The 19,158-nt window shown below is 39.6% G+C and overlaps 1 protein-coding gene across 4 annotated transcripts in view; it reads left to right on the top strand.

Moving 5' to 3' along the window:
* RMND5A (required for meiotic nuclear division 5 homolog A) overlaps positions 1 to 19,158 on the top strand; it is a 68,819-nt gene that overhangs the window by 42,861 nt on the left and 6,800 nt on the right. The window contains exons 5-10 of one of the 4 annotated variants that reach the window (XM_017536645.2): positions 4,891 to 5,057; positions 5,713 to 5,878; positions 9,773 to 9,875; positions 11,348 to 11,502; positions 12,851 to 12,938; positions 13,411 to 17,510. In XM_017536645.2, the coding sequence (XP_017392134.1) occupies positions 4,891 to 5,057; positions 5,713 to 5,878; positions 9,773 to 9,875; positions 11,348 to 11,502; positions 12,851 to 12,914 (655 nt within the window). In that variant the 3' untranslated portion in view covers positions 12,915 to 12,938; positions 13,411 to 17,510. Of the gene's footprint in view, positions 1 to 4,890; positions 5,058 to 5,712; positions 5,879 to 9,772; positions 9,876 to 11,347; positions 11,503 to 12,850; positions 17,511 to 19,158 lie in introns of those variants that run through there. The other 3 variants (XM_017536646.2, XM_017536643.2, XM_017536648.2) reach the window with 3 other exon arrangements.

Here is a 19,158-nt window from a genome sequence, read left to right on the forward strand (position 1 = left end):
AAAAAAAAAAAAAAAAAGAAAAGAAAAAGCCAGAAGAGAAAAAAATATTTGGGTTGATAACACTGTTTTACATTTTATTTATTTATTTTTATTTTTTTTTAATTGCATTTTAGGTTTTGGGGTACATGTGAAGAACATGCAAGATTGTTGCATAGGTACACACATGGTAGCGTGATTTGCTGCCTTCCTCCCCTTCACCTATATCTGGCAGTTCTCCCCATGCTGTCTCTCCCCAACTCCCCACCCCCCACTGACCCTCCCCTATTTCCCCGCAACAGACCCCAGTGTGTGGTGCTCCCCTCCCTGTGTCCATGTGTTCTCATTGTTCAACACCCACCTATGAGTGAGAACATGTGGTGGTTGATTTTCTGGTCTTGTGTCAGTTTGCTGAGAATGATGGTTTCCAGGTTGATCCATGTCCCTACCAAGGACACAAACTCATCATTTTTGATGGCTGCATAATATTCCATGGTGTATATGTGCCACATTTTCCCTGTCCAGCCTATCATCGATGAGCATTTGGGTTGGTTCCAGGTCTTTGCTATTGTAAACAGTGCTGCAATGAACATTTGCTTGCACGTGTCCTTATTTTATATTTTATATTTGTTGATGGTGAAAGTTTATACAGGTTTGTAGGTATTCCTTAGGAGAAAGAATAGACATTATCTGAATACATCCTCACCAAAGACTTGAGCAGTATTGGAAATGAGTAGGAAACTTGTGACTAGAGAAATTGAGAGTCTTTATAGAAAGAGAAAACTTAAATGGTCCCTGGGACTAAATGTTTAAAAACATAAGGAGCTAAACTAGCTGGGAGGCCAAACACACATGATAGGAAAGAAAAGGGAGACCTGGGAAAGACACTGGAGTTTGTGCTTGTAAAATACAGATCTGTTATTAGATTTATAAAATACCTTGTTTTTTTGTGATTGGAAACTAGCAGTAAGTAAGGCAAAGTCATATTAAGTACTTTAAAAAGATCACTAATCCGTAGAGTTGTTTATCCAATATGGTGACCACTGCTATGTGTAGCTCTTATTAATCTTTGCATTACTGAGAAATTCATATAAAGGTGTGTGTGTGTATATTTGTATGTTTTAAGTAGAGTTATATATGCAATACCATATATGTGTGGTTTCTTAAATAGCACGTGAAAAGGACAGAGACTCACACCAACTATGAAATGAGTTAAATGGTAGTAGTTTCAGCAATGGACTCATCCCATAGCTGAGAAATTACCATTTGAAAATGGTAGTTTTCTAAGAAATGAAACTGTAAGTCTTTTTTTCAGTCTCTAAAGCAAAGTTACAGAGTTCTTCACTTTTTTGACTGAACTTTGATTTTTATCAGGTTTACCATTCTCTGAATTTTTAAGCATTTGATTCATATTACTAACGACATTTCACCCGGTCCACCCCTGTGGAGTAATAAAAAATGTCATTCATTCCCCTGAACTTCAGCTTTTTACCACCGAGAGTATAGCCTTAAAGGAAACTAGAAAAAGAAGTTTTTGTAAACCTTTAAAATGCTGTGAAAGGTTATAGTGGAGTATGCTGTGGGATTGGCAAGAGGCTGTTTTTTTATTTTTCAAGTATTACTAGAAATAGATACCCACCCAGGCTGACACAATTGTAAGATGAGAGAGAGAAACCCACTAATGCTGACCAGTTAGGTTCCTAAGGGAGAACAGCTAACTATGAAGGCAAAATCTTGTATTTATTATTTTTGGAATGATGTAGAAATTCTAAATATGGAGGTAACAGTGTGCCAAGTGTTTTTACAGGCCTGGCAGTTAGGATAATTAATGCCAATGTTTCTTCTGGGTAATTGTGTAGATGTTGATTGCTTCTGACTTAGTCTTCTCAGAAGAAATACTGTTTTGGGGTTTGTTGGTAGAAAGGCCCCCAAAAGGCTCTTCATCAGAAGAATGTAGTGGCAGTGCACAGAGATCAGTGTGACACTGTTGATCCTACTAAGTGTCATTTTGGGGATTTTCAGTGTTTCTCTAAATGGAGTAGTTCCAAGTGTGACAGTGCTCTCATGGTCCTTGCTAGAAATTTGGGAGCAGAATTTTTTTTTAAAAAAATTACAGAGGTAATAATTTGTCACTGCATTTTTAGTTTGCTTGTTCCCCCTTCCCACCATATCTACTTTAAGTACAGAATTAGCCAGACGCGGTGGTTCTCGCTTGTAATCCAGCTACTTGAGAGGCTGACGCAGGAGATTGGCTTGAACCTGGGAGGTGGAGGTTGCAGTGAGCCAAGATCCCACCACTGCACTCCAGCCTGAGCGACAGAGTGAGACTCCGCCTAAAAACAAAACAAAAAAAAAGAAAAGGAGAGGGCCAGGAATAATTTTGGTGACAAATAGAAAACTAATCTTGTTTTCTAATTCTTTAAGATTTATGAGAATGAGTCATAGACACCCCTGACTTGCTCAGTTTCTCAAACTTTACATCTTTCTTCATTATATCAATCTGGAACTTTGTCTTTATAAAGTAACCTCTTACCACTGAGATCTCTGTGTTCTTTCTCTCCTGTTTGTATTCTTTTTTTTTTTTTGAGACGGAGTTTTGATCTTGTTGCCTAGGCTGGAGTGCAATGGCGTGATCTCAGCCAACCACAGCCTCTGCCTCCCGGGTTCAATCAGTTCTTTTGCCTCAGCTGCCCAAGTAGCTGGGATTACAGGCATGCACCACCATGCCTGGCTAATTTTGTATTTTTAATAGAGACAGGGTTTCTCCATGTAGGTCAGGCTGGTCTCGAACTCACAACTTCAGGTGATCCACCCACCTCAGCCTCCCAGAGTGCTGGGATTACAGGCATGAACCACCGCACTCAACCCTTGTATTCTTTACTGAACCTATGGGCAGTCTTTCCAATATACATAAATGCATTTTTATCACAGTTTAGTTAAATAACACCTGGCTGCCAACAACACAGTTCAGATTTCAGTCACCATGGTGTATTAACTGTAAGCAGTTGTATAAAATACACTTCTCCGCCAGCTCTTCAGTCTGCAGATCAGGACGTGAGTAACAGGCACATCATGGTCATGACTAGTTCTGTCCCTTCTTTCTGAGTTTCAGTGGTCACTGCACATCTACTGTCAGTTATCCTCAGGCAACAAGTGTGTAGTTGTATCACCTCTGACTCCCAGTGATAAACCCATGTGACATTTTACAAAAATGGATAATTGGAAGATGGACTTGGCAACAAGAAAAATCTCTAGAAGTGAAATTGGATGTGGTTAGGAAGATTTGAAAATGACACCAAGGTGAAGCTAGGGCAAGACCTAAGCCTACAGGAAGCTAATGGTACAAAGCATATTGGAAAAGTCCTATCACTATAAAGACCAGGGTAAAATCACTTCAACATCTTTTCACTTATATGGCACTAGAATAGAAAGATGCTTGTAGTTCAGATGGAACATTTACTTCTTCTAATTATTATTATTATTATTTTTTTTTTGAGATGGAGTCTCGCTCTGTTGCCCAGGCTGGAGTGCAGTGGTGTAATTTCACCTCATTGCAACCTCTGTCTCCTGGGTTCAAGCGATTCTTCTACCTCAGCCTCCTGAGTAACTGAGATTACAGGCGTATGCCATCCTGCCCCACTAATTTTTGTATTTTTAGTAAGAGACGGGGTTTCACCATTTTAATTTGACTCTAAGATGTGAATACACCAGCAAATTAATTAGAATGTACAGCCCTTTCAAGGAAGGTTAGCACCCAGTAAAAGTGCAGCTCTGTGAAGTCCAATCCCAATGAGTGAATTCATTCTAAATAATTTGGAAGGTTTTTACTCTTGTAGTTTGTGGAATTACTCAGATTTTATATTTATACCCAGTTCAGATTCCAGCGATCTTTGGTGAATTAGGTGGGGAATATTTGTCTGATAGTCAAATTAAGTAATATAATACTAACAGCTTCTGTATGTTAGTATATTTAGAGAAATAAAGTAGTTTTTTCTTTTTCCCTTACTGCAAAATTTCATTTAACAGCTGGCTGTATATTTTCCTGCCTTTGTCCTCACCTGACCTGGTAGTTGCAGTTCAGGACTGGTTATTCCGACTATTTGTTCTGTAGAAGCCTGAGGGACTATATTTTGGCTCATTTAAAATTGAATCTAGTTTTTTTCCCTTATTGAAACTATGTTTGATTAGCTGGGCGTGGTGGCACATGCCTGTAATCCCAGCTACTCGGGAGGCTGAGGCAGGAGAATCACTTGGAACCTGGGAGTCGGAGGTTGCAGTGAGCTGAGAATGCGCCACTGCACTCCAGCCTGGATGACAAAGTGAAACTCTGTCTCAAAAAAGAAAGCAATGTTTGTATAAATCATTTTGCACGGTAAGATTTACTGCATGATATTTGTCTGGCTTTATCTTCCTGATAAGACTAAAAGCACTTTGAGGGGAAATAACAGTATTTACTGTTTTTAATCCCAAAGTGAGTAGCACAAAATCTTGCAGTTATTGAAAGCTGGAAAGTGTAGTTCCCTTTCAGGATCTTTGATTCATGCTTGTATATATTAGGCCAGTTTTACAGGAAAAGAGCAGTGGATATAGGCAATCTACTTCTGAATCTCATGGCTGACGCTGCTTCAAAGTGTGGTCCTATGCAAGTTCAGATGTGTTATGTGATACATCAGACTTATTCTGGTAACTGTCATCTACCTTAATGCTTTTTCTTTCATTGGTTGACGGGCCTCTGCAGATGTAGTTGGTGGTTACTTTCAGGACAAGTCTTGGTCCTAAGGATTGATGTTACCATTGATCTCCACAAGATGGCAGACCAAACTGCTTTTTTGTTTTACTGGGTTTCAAATAGTTGTTAAGACACCTTGCTTATGCACTTAATTATTCTTAAAGTCTTTTTTGCCTTTTCTTTAGGTGGGCAGTATCAAACCGGGAAATGCTTATAGCTCAAAACAGCTCCTTGGAATTTAAGCTACACAGACTGTATTTTATTAGCCTGTTAATGGGTGGAACCACAAATCAGCGAGAGGCATTACAATATGCTAAAAATTTTCAGCCATTTGCCCTAAATCATCAAAAAGGTGAGTCTGGAGTCAGATATTATTAATGTTTGAATCAGGGCTATAGCCACCACTGTAACTTAACAGTTCTTAACTAGAGCTAATACATATTTGCCAGTAAACAGTTGTAGATGATAATCACTTACAGGAAAAGCTCTGACTGGCTCTAGAACAAATGCAAAAATATTAAAGCCTCTTATAAGTCAGAGATGTTGCAGATTTTGGAATTCCATATTAAACTAAGAGGGGACCTGAGAAAGAGCAAAGTGTGTGCTCATTTCCACCCCCAACTGGCTGTATGCTGCTGCTGTTGCCACAGCAAAGTGTCAGAGAGCCAAGGTGGCAACTGTTAACACCTCGTATCTGTGTAGGAATACATTATCTCTGCAATCAGAGATAATGTGATGACATAATTGTGACTCCTCTAGGTAATGGTAATGCTATGCTGTGAATAAGAATTTATATATAAGTTCAGTATTTTCACTACTTTCCTTTTCTCTCCATGCTATTTGTTTAATTTAGGGTGAAGGAAGAAACCAAGCTTAAGGATCAGAATTTTAAAAGACTTGTTAATACATTATGTTAGGCTGTATCAGTATGGGTGGTGGTATTCTTGCCTTTCGCAGCTTATTACCGGCAAGCAAACTAATGCTTTCTTGCTGGTGCTTTTTTTTAGACATTCAGGTTTTGATGGGAAGCCTTGTGTATCTGAGACAAGGGATTGAGAACTCACCATATGTTCACCTACTTGATGCCAACCAGTGGGCTGATATCTGTGACATCTTTACACGGGATGCTTGTGCCCTCCTGGGGCTCTCCGTGGAGTCCCCTCTCAGTGTCAGGTATGGAAATTGGCCCAGTGTTATTGAAGTATGCACTGCATTAGTCACCTCTCCTTAACTTGTTTGGTTCTTGATGTTTAAGACCAAAAGAACTTTAGTCTTTCTGAAGAAGAGTGCAATTGATATTTCAAAAGATAGCACAATTGGCAGTGATACTGTTTTAGAGCAGCAGATTTGAAAGTGTGGTATGTGAACCTCAGGGGATCCTGAGAGCCTTTTTCACTGTGTAGACATTAGTACAGGTGGTCCAGAAACAGTGATGGGCTAAACTGCTAGAGCCTTAGCACAAGTCTGGGTGGTGGTACAAACTCCACAAATACTTGGTGGATTCCTCACCATCACACACTTATAGCTTAAGAAATGCTAGTTTTACTTAACCATGCCTGTACAGCACTTTGGGAGGCCAAGGCAGGTGGATCATGAGGTCAGGAGTTCGAGACCAGCCTGGCCAACATAGTAAAACCCCATCTCTACTAAAAATACAAAAAATTAGCTGGGCCTGGTGGTAGACACCTGTAATCCCAGCTACTCAGGAGGCTGAGGCAGGAGAATTGTTTAAACCTGGGAGGTGGAGGTTGCAGTGAGCCAAGATCACACCATTACACTCCAGCCCAGCCCAGGCAATAGTGCGAGACTCTGTCTCAGAAAAAAAAAAGCTCTTGGCCTGGTGTGGTGGCTCACATCTGTAATTTTGGGAGGCTTAGTGGGGAAGATCTCTTGAAGCCAGGAATTTGCAACCCATCTGGGCAACATAGCTAGACTCCATCGCTACAAAACATTTAAATTATTTTATGAAATTTTGACCTTTAAGTATACATCATCTTAATAATTTGTATGACAAAACAGGAAATCCATATAAAGCACTTTAGTTTATGCCAAATTATTGTAATTGTCTTGAGAAGAAGTATGTTGTTTTGCGTTAATGAGCTAGCTAGTCCCTTTTTTTCATGGAATAGTTTTTTTTGTTTGTTTTTTGTTTTGTTTTGAGACGGAGTCTCACTCTGTCCCCTGGCTGGAATGCAGTGGTGCAATCTCAGCTCGCTGCTGCCTTCACCTCTTGGGTTCAAGCGATTCTCCTGTCTCAGCCTCTAGAGTAGCTGGGATTATAGGTGCCTGCCACCAGGCCCAGCTAATTTTTGTATTTTTAGTAGAGATGGGGTTTCATCATGTTGGCCAGGCTGGTGTTGAATTCCTGACCTCAGACAATCCACCTGCCTTGGCCTCCCAAGGTGCTGGGATCACAGACATGAGCCACCGCACCCAGCCGTGGAATAGTTTTTACTTGAAAGAATTATTAACATACAGTTATTCACACTCAGGTTTTTGTCCATCTTTTTTTTTCCCCCCTAAATTTTTAAGAAACAGAGTCTGGCTATGTTGCTCAGATTGGACTCAAACTCCTGGGCTCAAGTGATTCTCCTGCCTCAGGCTCCTGAGTAGATGGGACTACAGTTGTGCACCATATTACCCAGCCATTTTTTTTTAAGTGAATGAAGAAACCTTATCACATTTGAAAGGTCTTAATTAAGTATGATCTTACAAAAGCATGCATGAGTAAAAGTCATTTAAAGTACAAGACAGACAAATGAATTTTTAATGTAGCAGGGTACAGAAAGTTTAATGGTAAAGTTTCAGATTCTGCTCTGCTTTTAGAAAACTACTACCTGTTTTGACCAAAACTATGAAAAGTCAGTTTTGGTATGGTATTAAGGAGGAATATCCACAATGATCTAAAAAAGTGATCAAAGTAGTCTAGTCATGTGCATGAGACAAGGTTTTTTACATTTACCTCAACCAAAAGAACATATCACAATAGATTTAATGCAGAGTAAGCTATAAGAATCCAGCTGTCATTCAGGAGATTTGTAAAAGTGTGGAACAGTGCCACTCTTCTCACAAATATATTTTTGTTTTGGAAAGTGTAGTTATTTTTATAAGAATGTTGTTTATAATGGCATGGTATTTTATTTTTAAATGGACTAAGGGGCACCTTTTACATTTCTCATTTTAATTTCTAGTGCATTAAAACATATAGCTCATGAAAACAAAAGCTCTTTGAGATCCTTAATACTTCAGCATGAAAAGGGGTCCCGAAACCAAAACATTTTAAGAACGTGTTTTAAGAAAATAACTTTTTTTTTTAGCTCCTCTGTTCATTTAATTCCACAAATGTTTTGCATACCTACTATGTGCCAAGCACTGTGGGCACTGTGTTGGATACAAAGATGGATAAGGTGCATTTCACAGGGTGCTCTATTCTAGCATCGAAGCAAACCAATGCAATTAGCTATAATCTGAGGTATTGTTGCCATCAGGTTCCCTGAGGAACAGACTCTCGAGGGAATGTACATGCAGGAACTTTATTGACATCAGCATCTGGGGGAATGAAAACAGCAGGACTGAGCAGAGAGGGAAGTTAGACTGTGTTAGAATTGCAACAAGGTCTCTGCCGTCCCTAAGGAGCTCTGGAGCTTTGATGGGCCTGTGGAGTTGTCCCAAATTGGGCCTAAAGGGCTAGGCTTCTGTATCCTCACATCGAGCAATCGCCGGATGTGACTCTGGTCAGATGGCTGTCTTCAACTGAGGACAGTCCTGAAGAGACGATCACAGCTGACATTTGGCTGCCAACACTTCCAGATCGAAGAAATGAGTGCTTCCACCCTGGACAGGGGTGATCTGGGGATAAGAAGAACTAGGCAAAAACGTGTTTCAGGGGTGAGCATGTCATTTGACTGATAAGCTGAGCCCATTAAACCTGGTTGTTTTGTACAATATGAAACCTTTTTTGGCACTAATATAAGATTATTATGAAATTATTTACTTTTCGAAACAGGGTCTCATTCTGTTGTCCAGGCTGGAGTGTGGTAACATGATCATAGCTCACTGCAGCCTGAACCTTCTGGGATCCTCCCACCTCAGCCTGCTGAGTAGCTAGGACTACAGGCACACAGCTACCATACCTGGCTAATGGCTAATTTTTATATTTTTTGTAGAGAACAAGGGGTCTCACTGTATTTCCCAGGCTAGTCTCAAATTCCTGGACTCAAGTAATTCTCCCATCTTGGCCTGCCACAGTGCTGCAATTATAGGAGTGAGCCATCACCATCTGTTGTTGTTATGAAATTCTCTAAAAACTTCATTCTCAATTCTGTACTTCTTTCCTTTGGACCAAAAATGGTATATAAATCAGCACCGTCTGCAGACCACATTTTTAGTATCACTGTTCTAGTTAGCATATACCTTGGACCACATTGTGTAAGAAAAATAAACAAATATGGTTGTAGGTGGTCTGAAAGAAAGAGAATAGGAAAGGAAGTTATATCTTGTATATTGCTGAATGCAGAATTTTGTCCAAGAACATCTCTTTTTCTTTCATAATCAGATGCTGAAACTACCCTGTTTGGAAGAGTAGTAGTTCTTAATTCCTGCTCTTCCTTCATTTGAATTAATTGGTTTTGCAAATCTTCTTTCTTTTTTAAAATGGATGTTTTAAAACTTTGATTTTCTATGTTTTGAGGAAGTAAGCTCAAGTTAAATCACCCTAGCCAGATGAGTTTTAGTTTGTTTTTTTTTTTTAAGTTGTGCATTCTTTAACTGCATTTCTCCCCATATTGGTGAGGTTTGTTTAGTAAATTTAGTTTTATTTTTTAACTGGGATTGTTTTTCAGTAACTTCAGGAAATAAACCAGTGGGCCTGGGGAAGAAGGGGAGGGAAAACAAGTTATTTTTCTTCTAGTGGAAATGGCTAGGCTTACTTCTAGCAGAACATAAGGCTTCCGCCCTGTCCAGTGGCCAGGGCGTGCGGCATAGAGAGTCTGGAGAAATTGATGTCTCCCTCGACCAAGTGGCCTGACACCTGGCCTGGCACTGACATTTCCTATTCTGCTCTCCTAGTTTCTCAGCAGGTTGTGTGGCGCTGCCAGCTTTAATTAACATCAAAGCTGTGATTGAACAAAGACAGTGCACTGGAGTTTGGAACCAGAAAGATGAATTACCTGTGAGTTCCATTTTCTATTGGCTATTTACTTTTACTGTCATTAGAAAAATATGGCATCTTTAAATGCTCATCTTATCTTTTAATCAGGAAACATTATTGTAGTCATTTGACAGTAGTTCTTTTATGGATATGTAAAAGATTAAACAATACAAATGAGGAACCTAGTATATATGGGGGACCTTGGAGGAGTATTCTTATAATTTTGACTTGAAGTGGCCTTGAAAAATGGTGAAGGAAAACATCAGAAGTGGAGAGTGTTATACATACAGTAGCATGCACTGTGTTCTGCAGTGCAGTTCACAAACCACTCCTGTGATTGTTTTTCAAATATAAAAGCAATTTTAATTGGATTTGCTTTTGTCTTAACAATTGTTGTTAAGATCCTGGGTTTGCACCGGTTACATTTTCCTAATGCCAATAGAAATAAGTATAGAGCTGTTCAAGGTCATTCTTTTAACACCTGTAGTCATCAGTGGGCCTTCAGTACTGTATTGCTACTGCTTTTCGTGGAAAGGACCATGGTTTTAAACATCAGCACCAATCACTTGCCAGCCCTGGAACTTCTCTAAGCAGTAGCGTATTCATCTCTAAGACAGGGCGTAGCTTTCTCTTTATGGGGCTGCTGAAGGCTAGAGATAACATAAGCATGCCTAGAATAGTATGGGACACATGATGGGCACTCAAATTGTGGCTGCCATGGTGCAGTTATGACATGGAGTGGCAGAGGTAATTGTATGTGTGTTTCTGCCAGGTCTCTGACAGACACTAAGACTCCGGCCTGGAATTGTCATTTATGTCATGATTGTGTCACAGACCCTGAAAAGCTAACATGCATTTGGGTTTTTTTTTTTTTTTTGCCGTTTGTATCACACCTATACACAGGTTTCTTTGCAGTTACCTTGTTCTTTCAGCTGGTAACCCTGTCAGTTGGTTTCCCCAGCTTCTTCTCCAAGATCTTTTCTGATTAAAGGCACAGGTGCAGTTCTAGGCCTGAGTGTGGTCAGAATATAAGCAGCACTCCTACTCCACTGCTGCTAACTTGAACAAGTGAAAAGAACTTGAGCCTTCACTTGTTTTGTGGAGGCAGGTGCCTGGCATCTGGCAGTTTCCCGTTTATGTTTTAAGCATCTCTAACATGCCCTAGGACAGAGCAGACTGAAGTCTGAATTCACCTAAAGACTGTGTTGTCCAGCCAGTAAAGCCATTAGACGTGGTGATCTGCCCATTAGAGGTGATAACCTGGTCACTGTTTGTCAGGCTTGTTTTTATGTTTTGTCAGCTTTCTTGAAAATAATCTTGAAGGCTAATTAACGCTTTGAATCACTAAGACTCTCCATCTTTGAGTTAGAAGAGTGCTATAGAAAGTTATATTCAGGTGAATATATCTGATCAGTGTTCTTTGCTGCACAGTGTATATTACTATGTGGATGGTTTTGCGAAATAATGACTTTAGCTTTTTTCTTTTTTAACAGATTGAAGTGGACCTTGGTAAAAAGTGCTGGTATCACTCTATATTTGCCTGCCCCATTCTTCGTCAGCAAACAACAGATAACAATCCACCCATGAAATTGGTCTGTGGTCATATTATATCAAGAGATGCCCTGAATAAAATGTTTAATGGTAGCAAGTAAGTGACTTTTTAAAAATATTAGCAAATAAATTTGGTTTTGGAACTTGGTAGGAGGATAAGAAGTAATGAGGATTGAAAAAATGCAGCTAGATTTAGAACTAAATACATTTCTTAACTATTCATTTGGCAGAGTAGGTGGCATCTGATTTGACTATTTTTTATTTGTTTATGGATTTGGTGATTAGATTTATAAGCATGTCTTTAACTTCCTTAACTTTTTGGGCAGGTGATAGATTTTCTCCTTTTTTTATACAAATGGTTGCATGCTAAAAAATGTTCCATAGTTTGCCGTTTTCGCTTAGTGATGTATCTTGGAGATCTTTTTCTATGCTGCAGAAACAGCCCTCGTGGTTTTTGTTAAAGCTGCAGCATATTCTACTGTACAGAAATATAAGATTGGGTAGCCAGTTCCCTATTGATGAACATTTGTTTCTCTAAACAGTGCTCAAGTGAATTATCTATACATGATACATAAATTCCTAGAATTCAAATTGCTGGTTCAAAGAATATGTGCATTTTAAATTTATTTTAGATAGTGAGCTCAACTTTTTTTTTTTTTTTTTTGAGATTGAGTCTCACTCCATCACTCAGGCTGGAGTACAGTGATGCAATCTCAGCTCACTGCAACCTCTGCCTCCCGGGTTCAAACAATTTTCATGCCTCAGCTTCCTGAATAGCTGAAATCACAAGATACGCTCCACCATGCTTGGCTGATTTTTGTATTTTTATTAGAGATGCGGTTTCACCACGTTTGCCCAGGCTGGTTTCAAACTCCTGAGCTCAAGCGATCCACCCACCTCAGGCTCCCAAAGTGCTGTGATTACAGATATGAGCCACCATGCCAGGCCAAAATTGTTGATCTTCATTCAGACTGTACTGGTTTCATGTCCCACTGTGAGCCATGTGGGCTGTTCTGTTCTTGGTGTGAGCTTATAGCTGCCATCACATTCACTGCCCTTGAATGGATTTGTGTGACCAGTGCATTTGAAATTCATTTAGAGACTGATGCAACCTTAACCTTTGGGAAAGGGAAATTGAATTTATTTTTGAAACCCCAAAAACAATTTTCAGAAAAGTTATCTTTGTTTTGTTTATGAAGCAATTTTCAATGAAGAAGAGGCTTTCAGTTTAGGATCTGGCATGGATGATAATGTATTTGTGACCCTTCAAATCTTGGCAGTTACATTAAGGGAAAGCATAGTTTATCCTCAAAGCACAGGCACACCTGTGTTTTGTGTATTCTTATATATGTGTATAATTGTTAAAGATACTCTGTAACTAGATAAAAATTAAATACTCAGTGCTGAGCCTGTTCCTTCACTCAGTGTTTTCTTTTTGTCTTTAGATTAAAATGTCCATACTGTCCAATGGAACAAAGCCCAGGAGATGCCAAACAGATATTTTTCTGAAGAGATAACTTTAGTTTGCAATTTGTAAGTGAAACTGAATTGTGGGCGCATTTCAGAAGAGAATGTTCCATATAATGCAGCTAACCAAGGACTCCCATGTTTCTATAAGCTAATGCTCCAGAAACTTTGCCAACCTGTTAGTGTACACACACTGAGGGGAGTGCTCCCAGTGAATATTATCATAGGGCTTTATTATATTCTTGGTCTTCATTTCTGATCAAGTAAATACACCAGCAGTTGTCATTCAGTGCAGGTTTTTGTACTTAATTATATGGTGATTTTTTTACTTTTTAAGAGCAGAAACGGAAATTGACCTCCCCACCATGTGTTTAATATTTCTCCTGCTTTTACTTTTGTCATTTTCTTGATAATTGTAAGCCTTGAGAGTGTTTGTGAAAAAGTTTTATTTTCAGTTATGTATACATAATTAAAAGTTTTTAGAAAAAGTTTGACAAATTGTGGTTATGAAACTAATTTGCATTTTTATTTGCTTAAGGAAGAAAGCTGTGATAGATTCCAGATTTGCTTTTTGATGTTTTCCTCTGCTCCAGCTCCAAGAAGTCAGCACACCTGCATTTTAGCTCTGCATGCAGCCCCAGCAGGCTGCGTGTTAAAAATTTCATTGTTTAACCAGCTGGTGTGAGAAGTCTTCCGTTAGAGTAGAAGGAGTACTATTATTTGTTTTTTTGGTTTTTTTTGCTTTATTGCCAAGAGGTGCTTGTTTTAAAAGTATGTTTAATAAAATGAAATTCTAAAGTTAGAGGTGTTCTTAAGTTGATATTTGCTCTCTTGGTCCTGGTAGCCCTATTATATCATTGCAGACACAGTGTTGTGCATGTGTGTATATATGTGCACCAGCATCAAACATTGTGTATCTGGAAGGAAAGCAGCATGTTCCAGTTCTAAAATGCAGTTACCAGACCCATCACTTTAAATCTTTAAAGTTAGAAGCTAGCAAATTTTCTGTAGTGCAGAATGTTTATTGCTGTTTTTGTGTTTGAATAGTATAATGTTCGATGCCTCTCTTCAGCAAAGTGTATCATTTCATTACTGTGAATCTGTATATTAATCTAATGGATACAGATAATGATCTTTTCTCTTGTGAGGTATCTTCATTTAATGCACTGTCCAGAAATAGCCATGTGTAAGAGTCTCTCTGTATGATGAACCACATGGAAAAGACTTCTGTGGACATAATTCTGACTTAAGCCCATGAAGTTACTTCATTATAAGAAGAGTGTTACATGGAAATCACCAAATATTTTGTGACTTTATTTCATCTGACATGGAGTGAATATCAATAGGAATACTTCCATAAGAAAATGAAAAAAGAAAACAGAAGCAAAGAGAAATGTTGCGCTTCACATTTTAAACTACAAATGGACTTAGTCTGAGGGAGGGCAATCACAGATTTGGTGCTAATTAGAAACTGGCAGCATTTACAGTAGTACACCAGCCTGGATGTTTTTTTCTGAACTGTTTACCTGGGAGAGCTGGGATTTGTTTGTGAAGCGAAAGAGTGCTGCGGAAAAGCTCTGTTTGCATACTGTGCAGCTAGGCCTATGTGGATGGCTACTGCTTGCTATGTGGGTTCTCCAGCAGTTGGGATTGGCCCAGCCCAGAGTGCTTGTCTGGTCCAACCTCAGTCTGGCCCCATAGCGACTTTTGCCCCATGATTCTGCTTCACTGTTGGAATCCTCTTTGAAGTTCCCCCTCTCTTTACTAAAGCAGTGAAGGAAGAGAACAGAGACAAACTCTGGACTGTGAAAGAGAAGGTAGAGAATTCCAGGCAACAGTCTGACTAAGGGTGTAAACCAGTTTATTATACATATATATGTATTTTTCCCTTTGAATTAAAACCTAGAGTATTGTTTTTTTTTGTTTTTGTTTTTTACCCTTTCCTCCCTAGGCCAAGGTTAGCTTATTCTCATCTTTCCACCCCATATACCTACACAACATTTAGGCTTCATATAAGATTTGAATGAGACAGATGTACTCTGAAGGCTGGTGGTAAATGTGTTTGGTGACCGAACACTTCATACAGTTGGCTTGGGCCACTTTTAAGGACAAAAGCCAGAGCTCAGCTTTATCCCTCTCCTAATGTTGGGAGTCAAAAAACTGTTGACAGTTTTCTTGTGCAGCTCATGAAAACTTTAAAAAGAACATGCTTTAACTGAAGCATTTGACTTTGCTGCTTTCTGTGTAAGGTCCTTGTACTCACCCTGGGCAGGGTGAGGGCCAAAAAATCTGCAACTCATGAATCTGACAATTTTACGTAGAAATTATGTCTTGTGACCATCCCTAAGTGCATAGATCTAAAATTCATGAGACACTAAATGGGAGGGAGAGGTGGATTTAAAGAGGCCAGACCTTAACCAAAGATGCTGAGATACAGCATTCTGTCCTCCCTACCCTAGAAACTCCGTCATAAATGCTGTCACGACTCTTTCATCGCTGATGCTTTCTGCATGTCAGCAGTACAGGAGGATGCTTTTTGTCTCTCTTTGCCTCCACTTAAAAAAAATAATGACAGAGGCAAGATTTTAACAGTCACATTTAATTATAAGGTACATCGAAGACAGAATTTCAGAATGGTTTCTAAAATTTTCTTGGGAACTGTTTCCACATATCAGTTACAGACAAAGGCCATGAGACTATGCTACACCAATAAAACCTTATTAGCAAGTCTTCAGAATCTGACTTAGCCAGAGCATCTGAGTGTTCAAGTACAGTTGTATGGTGGCTAAGGTTGTCTCTTGATCTTTTTTCTCTGTTGTGTGATCATCACAGATGCTATTTCCGTTGTTTTATTGGTGATTATATGAGACTTCTAATACATAAATGAACGGGTATTGGTGCCTCTTTATTTTAAAAATTTTGAAGAAAAGAGCCACCTCATATTCATAGGGTGTGTATTTTTTGAGTGTGTGAACATTTAATTGAAAATAAGAAAGTTATGAAGTAAATCTTAACTTTTCTGTAGCAGCTAATGTATACAGAGACACTAAAACCTACACCACATTTTGTGGGGAATGAGGATCCTCTCTTGTCCTCTCCAGGTAGTCCCGCAGGTTAGGCAGCTTAAATTCAGTGTTCTTTATGCTGTGAATGATTTCCACCTCCGTGGCTTAGCCTTTGGGACAGTGGACACTGCAGCAACCAAGAACTCTTGGTTAACCGCACAAAACAAGCTGCTGGTAGACTACATTAGCCCTCTGGTTTTCCAGCTCAACCTCTGATAAAGTGGACTGACAGCCATGCTGCTCAGTCTGTTTAGTCAGCTGACTCAGGTTATTTTCAGGGAAGGCATGGAGGCATAGTTTGGTTAGTTTCATCACTATGATGTATAAGGTGACGACACAAACCAAATACCTTTCATCACTTAACTATACGTACGTTATCTCTGGTAACACTAGAATGCTGTGGTCTTGAGGGAATGTTAGCAAGGAACACATAGAAGATTTGGTGTTTCATAAGCCTGTCTAGCTGCAACAGGCTTTGTGTGGTACACTGATGTTTACCATAAGCCGGTACAAGCTTCATGAACCGTTCTTAATGAACTACAATTGAATAGATACCAAAAATAGAATGACAAATGTATTTTAATAGCAGACGAGGCAGTTAGTTTTAGGATGAATTTTCCACTGTTGATTTTACTTCAAGACATAGCAAGAGACACAAAATTTTGTTTTCAAGACATTTCCACTACAGTTTCAAGCTGTAGTGGGCATATGCTTCATTTACTTCCAAAGAGGCAAGAGCAGCTGGAATTGGCTTACAGCACATGCTTTGTTTCATGTTGTGGGTGAGGACCTACATACATTCTTATTTTAACAGTCACTTAACCTTCTCCAGCAAGGCAGTTGTGGGGTTCACTAGGATTTAGTGCCTGATCTTTTCTTTGGGAAGGGGGTGGGAATGAATGTGTTGGGGCTGGGAGGGAAGCAGAAGAAAATGGGAGCGTGAGTGAGTGTGCATGTGTCTGAAATTCACCATTGCCCCCACCTGTACCTAGCAAGGAACTAGGTGTTTGATGTATTTTGCTCATGACTGCAGTATGCATGTATTTTTTTCCTTTTCTGTGTTTTCTAAACTTACACTAAAGGATTCATCAAATCATCTTGTTCAGATGGCTCAGGATTGTATTTATTTTGCTTACCCTGTGCTCTTGGGTTCTATAGTATTTCTATAATTATGTAATGAGAATAGTGTTGCACTGTAATCTATCATATAGAGCTATATGTATGGAAAATTTTGATCAATTTTTTACGAAATGTATCCTGTTTGCAAAGGCACAATAAAGTTGCATCTTATAGACTATAGGCAATAAAGCTAACAATAAACCTTATTTAACACAAACCACATCCATATCCTCTGTTCATTTGATTTTGGAAAAAGTCTAGCATATCTGGTAGTTTCAGGGAATTCATTTTAACTTTAAGAATTCTGATATATTTAATTTATAAATTTCTGACTGATAACAGAGTTTTGGAAAACTATAAGAAATGCTTTGTTAATGTGTGTATTCCTATGTAAAACACATGGCTTCTCCTGTGTATATTTTTAAAAATTAAAGAAATGCACATTTAAAAAGTGTTTTGTGGAACCGGTCTGTATAAATGTGCCAGGTGACAAAGGTATAAGGGAGGGAGTAGGGAGGTGCTGACTGTGGTAGAATTGCTGTCTGCATTTGCTAAGGGTCTGCATAAGGAAATATCTGTCACCGTCTTACTCTGTTTCTGTGCCACCAACAGCGAGAAGAGGTGGTGACTGGGTATTGTCCCAAGTTTTGGTGGTGGTGGTTTTTGTTTTGAGACAGAGTCTCACTTTGTTGCCCAGGCTGGAGCGCAGTAGCCTAATCTCGACTCACTGCAACCTCCGCCTCCCGGGTTCAAGCAATTCTGCCTCAGCCTCCCGGGTAGCTGGGATTACAGGTGCGTGCCACCATGCCCAGCTAATTTTTGTGTTTTTAGCAGAGACAGTGTTTTACCATGTTGGCCAGGCTGGTCTCAAACTCCTGACCCTCAAGTGATCTGTCTGCCTAGGCCTCCCAAAGTGTTGGAATTACAGGCGTGAGCCACCTGAGTCCTGAGTTTCTGAGTAGGCAATTATGTTAATGTTTCCAGGCTGCTGCCCCCTCTCACCCCTCCTGTGCACAGCAGGGACTCTGATTGGTGTGCCAACCAGAGTGGCAGTGAGTGTGTAGGCCTGGCAAAGAGGAGCCCAGAAGCAGCTTGATGTCCAGGCTGCTGGTGCGGTGGAACTTGTGCTGTCAGCATTGCCAGGAAAGACCAGAGACTGAATTGCCTCATCCTCAATGGCAGGCTGAGGTGGTAGAGACCAAGAATTTATTTGTTCTCCTTTTGTATATTTTCGAAGAGATTTGATGTTACCTGAGATTTTAGGATGTTTCCTACCTATAGAAACCCTTGTGATCCCACCCAGTCAGATTGGAGCTAGTGGCCCAGGTAGTATAGAAGAGGCCTGGCCGGCCAGGCCAAGGTCTCACCACCTTTCCCTCCAGCATTTGGGCTCCTTAGGACTCAAAGGTGTTGTCCATGGACCAGCAGCATCAGCCGCACTTGGGAGCCTGTGAGAAATGCAGAATCTCAGGCCTGAGCTCAAACCTACTGAACTGAAATCTGCATGGTCATGAGAAAACGGATTTCCTTTATAAGGAGCTTCCTGGATGCTTCCTATTTCAGGAAATATCCTCCCTTGTAAATGTGGCAGGTCAAGATCACTCACACTGAATAGGATTTACCTTTGAGGACTAAGGGTAAATCTGTTAGTCATCAAGAAAGTTTAAACTAACTGCTTTGAACTGTAGTTATTTTTTTTAAAATGAGTGTTATTTCTTTAAGCATCTAAGTAATTGAGGGAGTACTGTATTTGCAGCATGGTAAAATGCATTTTCCATTCCCTTCACCGAAACAGGGATGGTGTGCATCAAAGATGAAAAATAATTTTCATAATGACAGGGACTAAAAATGCACCCTTAAACGAAACAGCTTGATGCTTCTCACCCCCAGTAGAGAAAACTTGATAATCGGCCATATCCCAGCAGAAGGACAGGCTTTCTTAACTTTTCTTCTTTCAGCACCCAGTAAGAAATTTAATATCATAACCCTGTGTACACAAAATTTAGAATTCTGAAACGTTTTGCAAAACAATATTTAATGCTACAAATGTGTGTGATGTGCTATTTCATTTTTAATGCTCACCAAGAATGATTTGATTTTGT

The sequence above is a fragment of the Cebus imitator genome, unplaced genomic scaffold (genome assembly GCF_001604975.1).
Source record: "Cebus imitator isolate Cc_AM_T3 unplaced genomic scaffold, Cebus_imitator-1.0 Scaffold99, whole genome shotgun sequence".
In the NCBI taxonomy this organism is placed as follows: Eukaryota; Metazoa; Chordata; class Mammalia; order Primates; family Cebidae; genus Cebus; species Cebus imitator.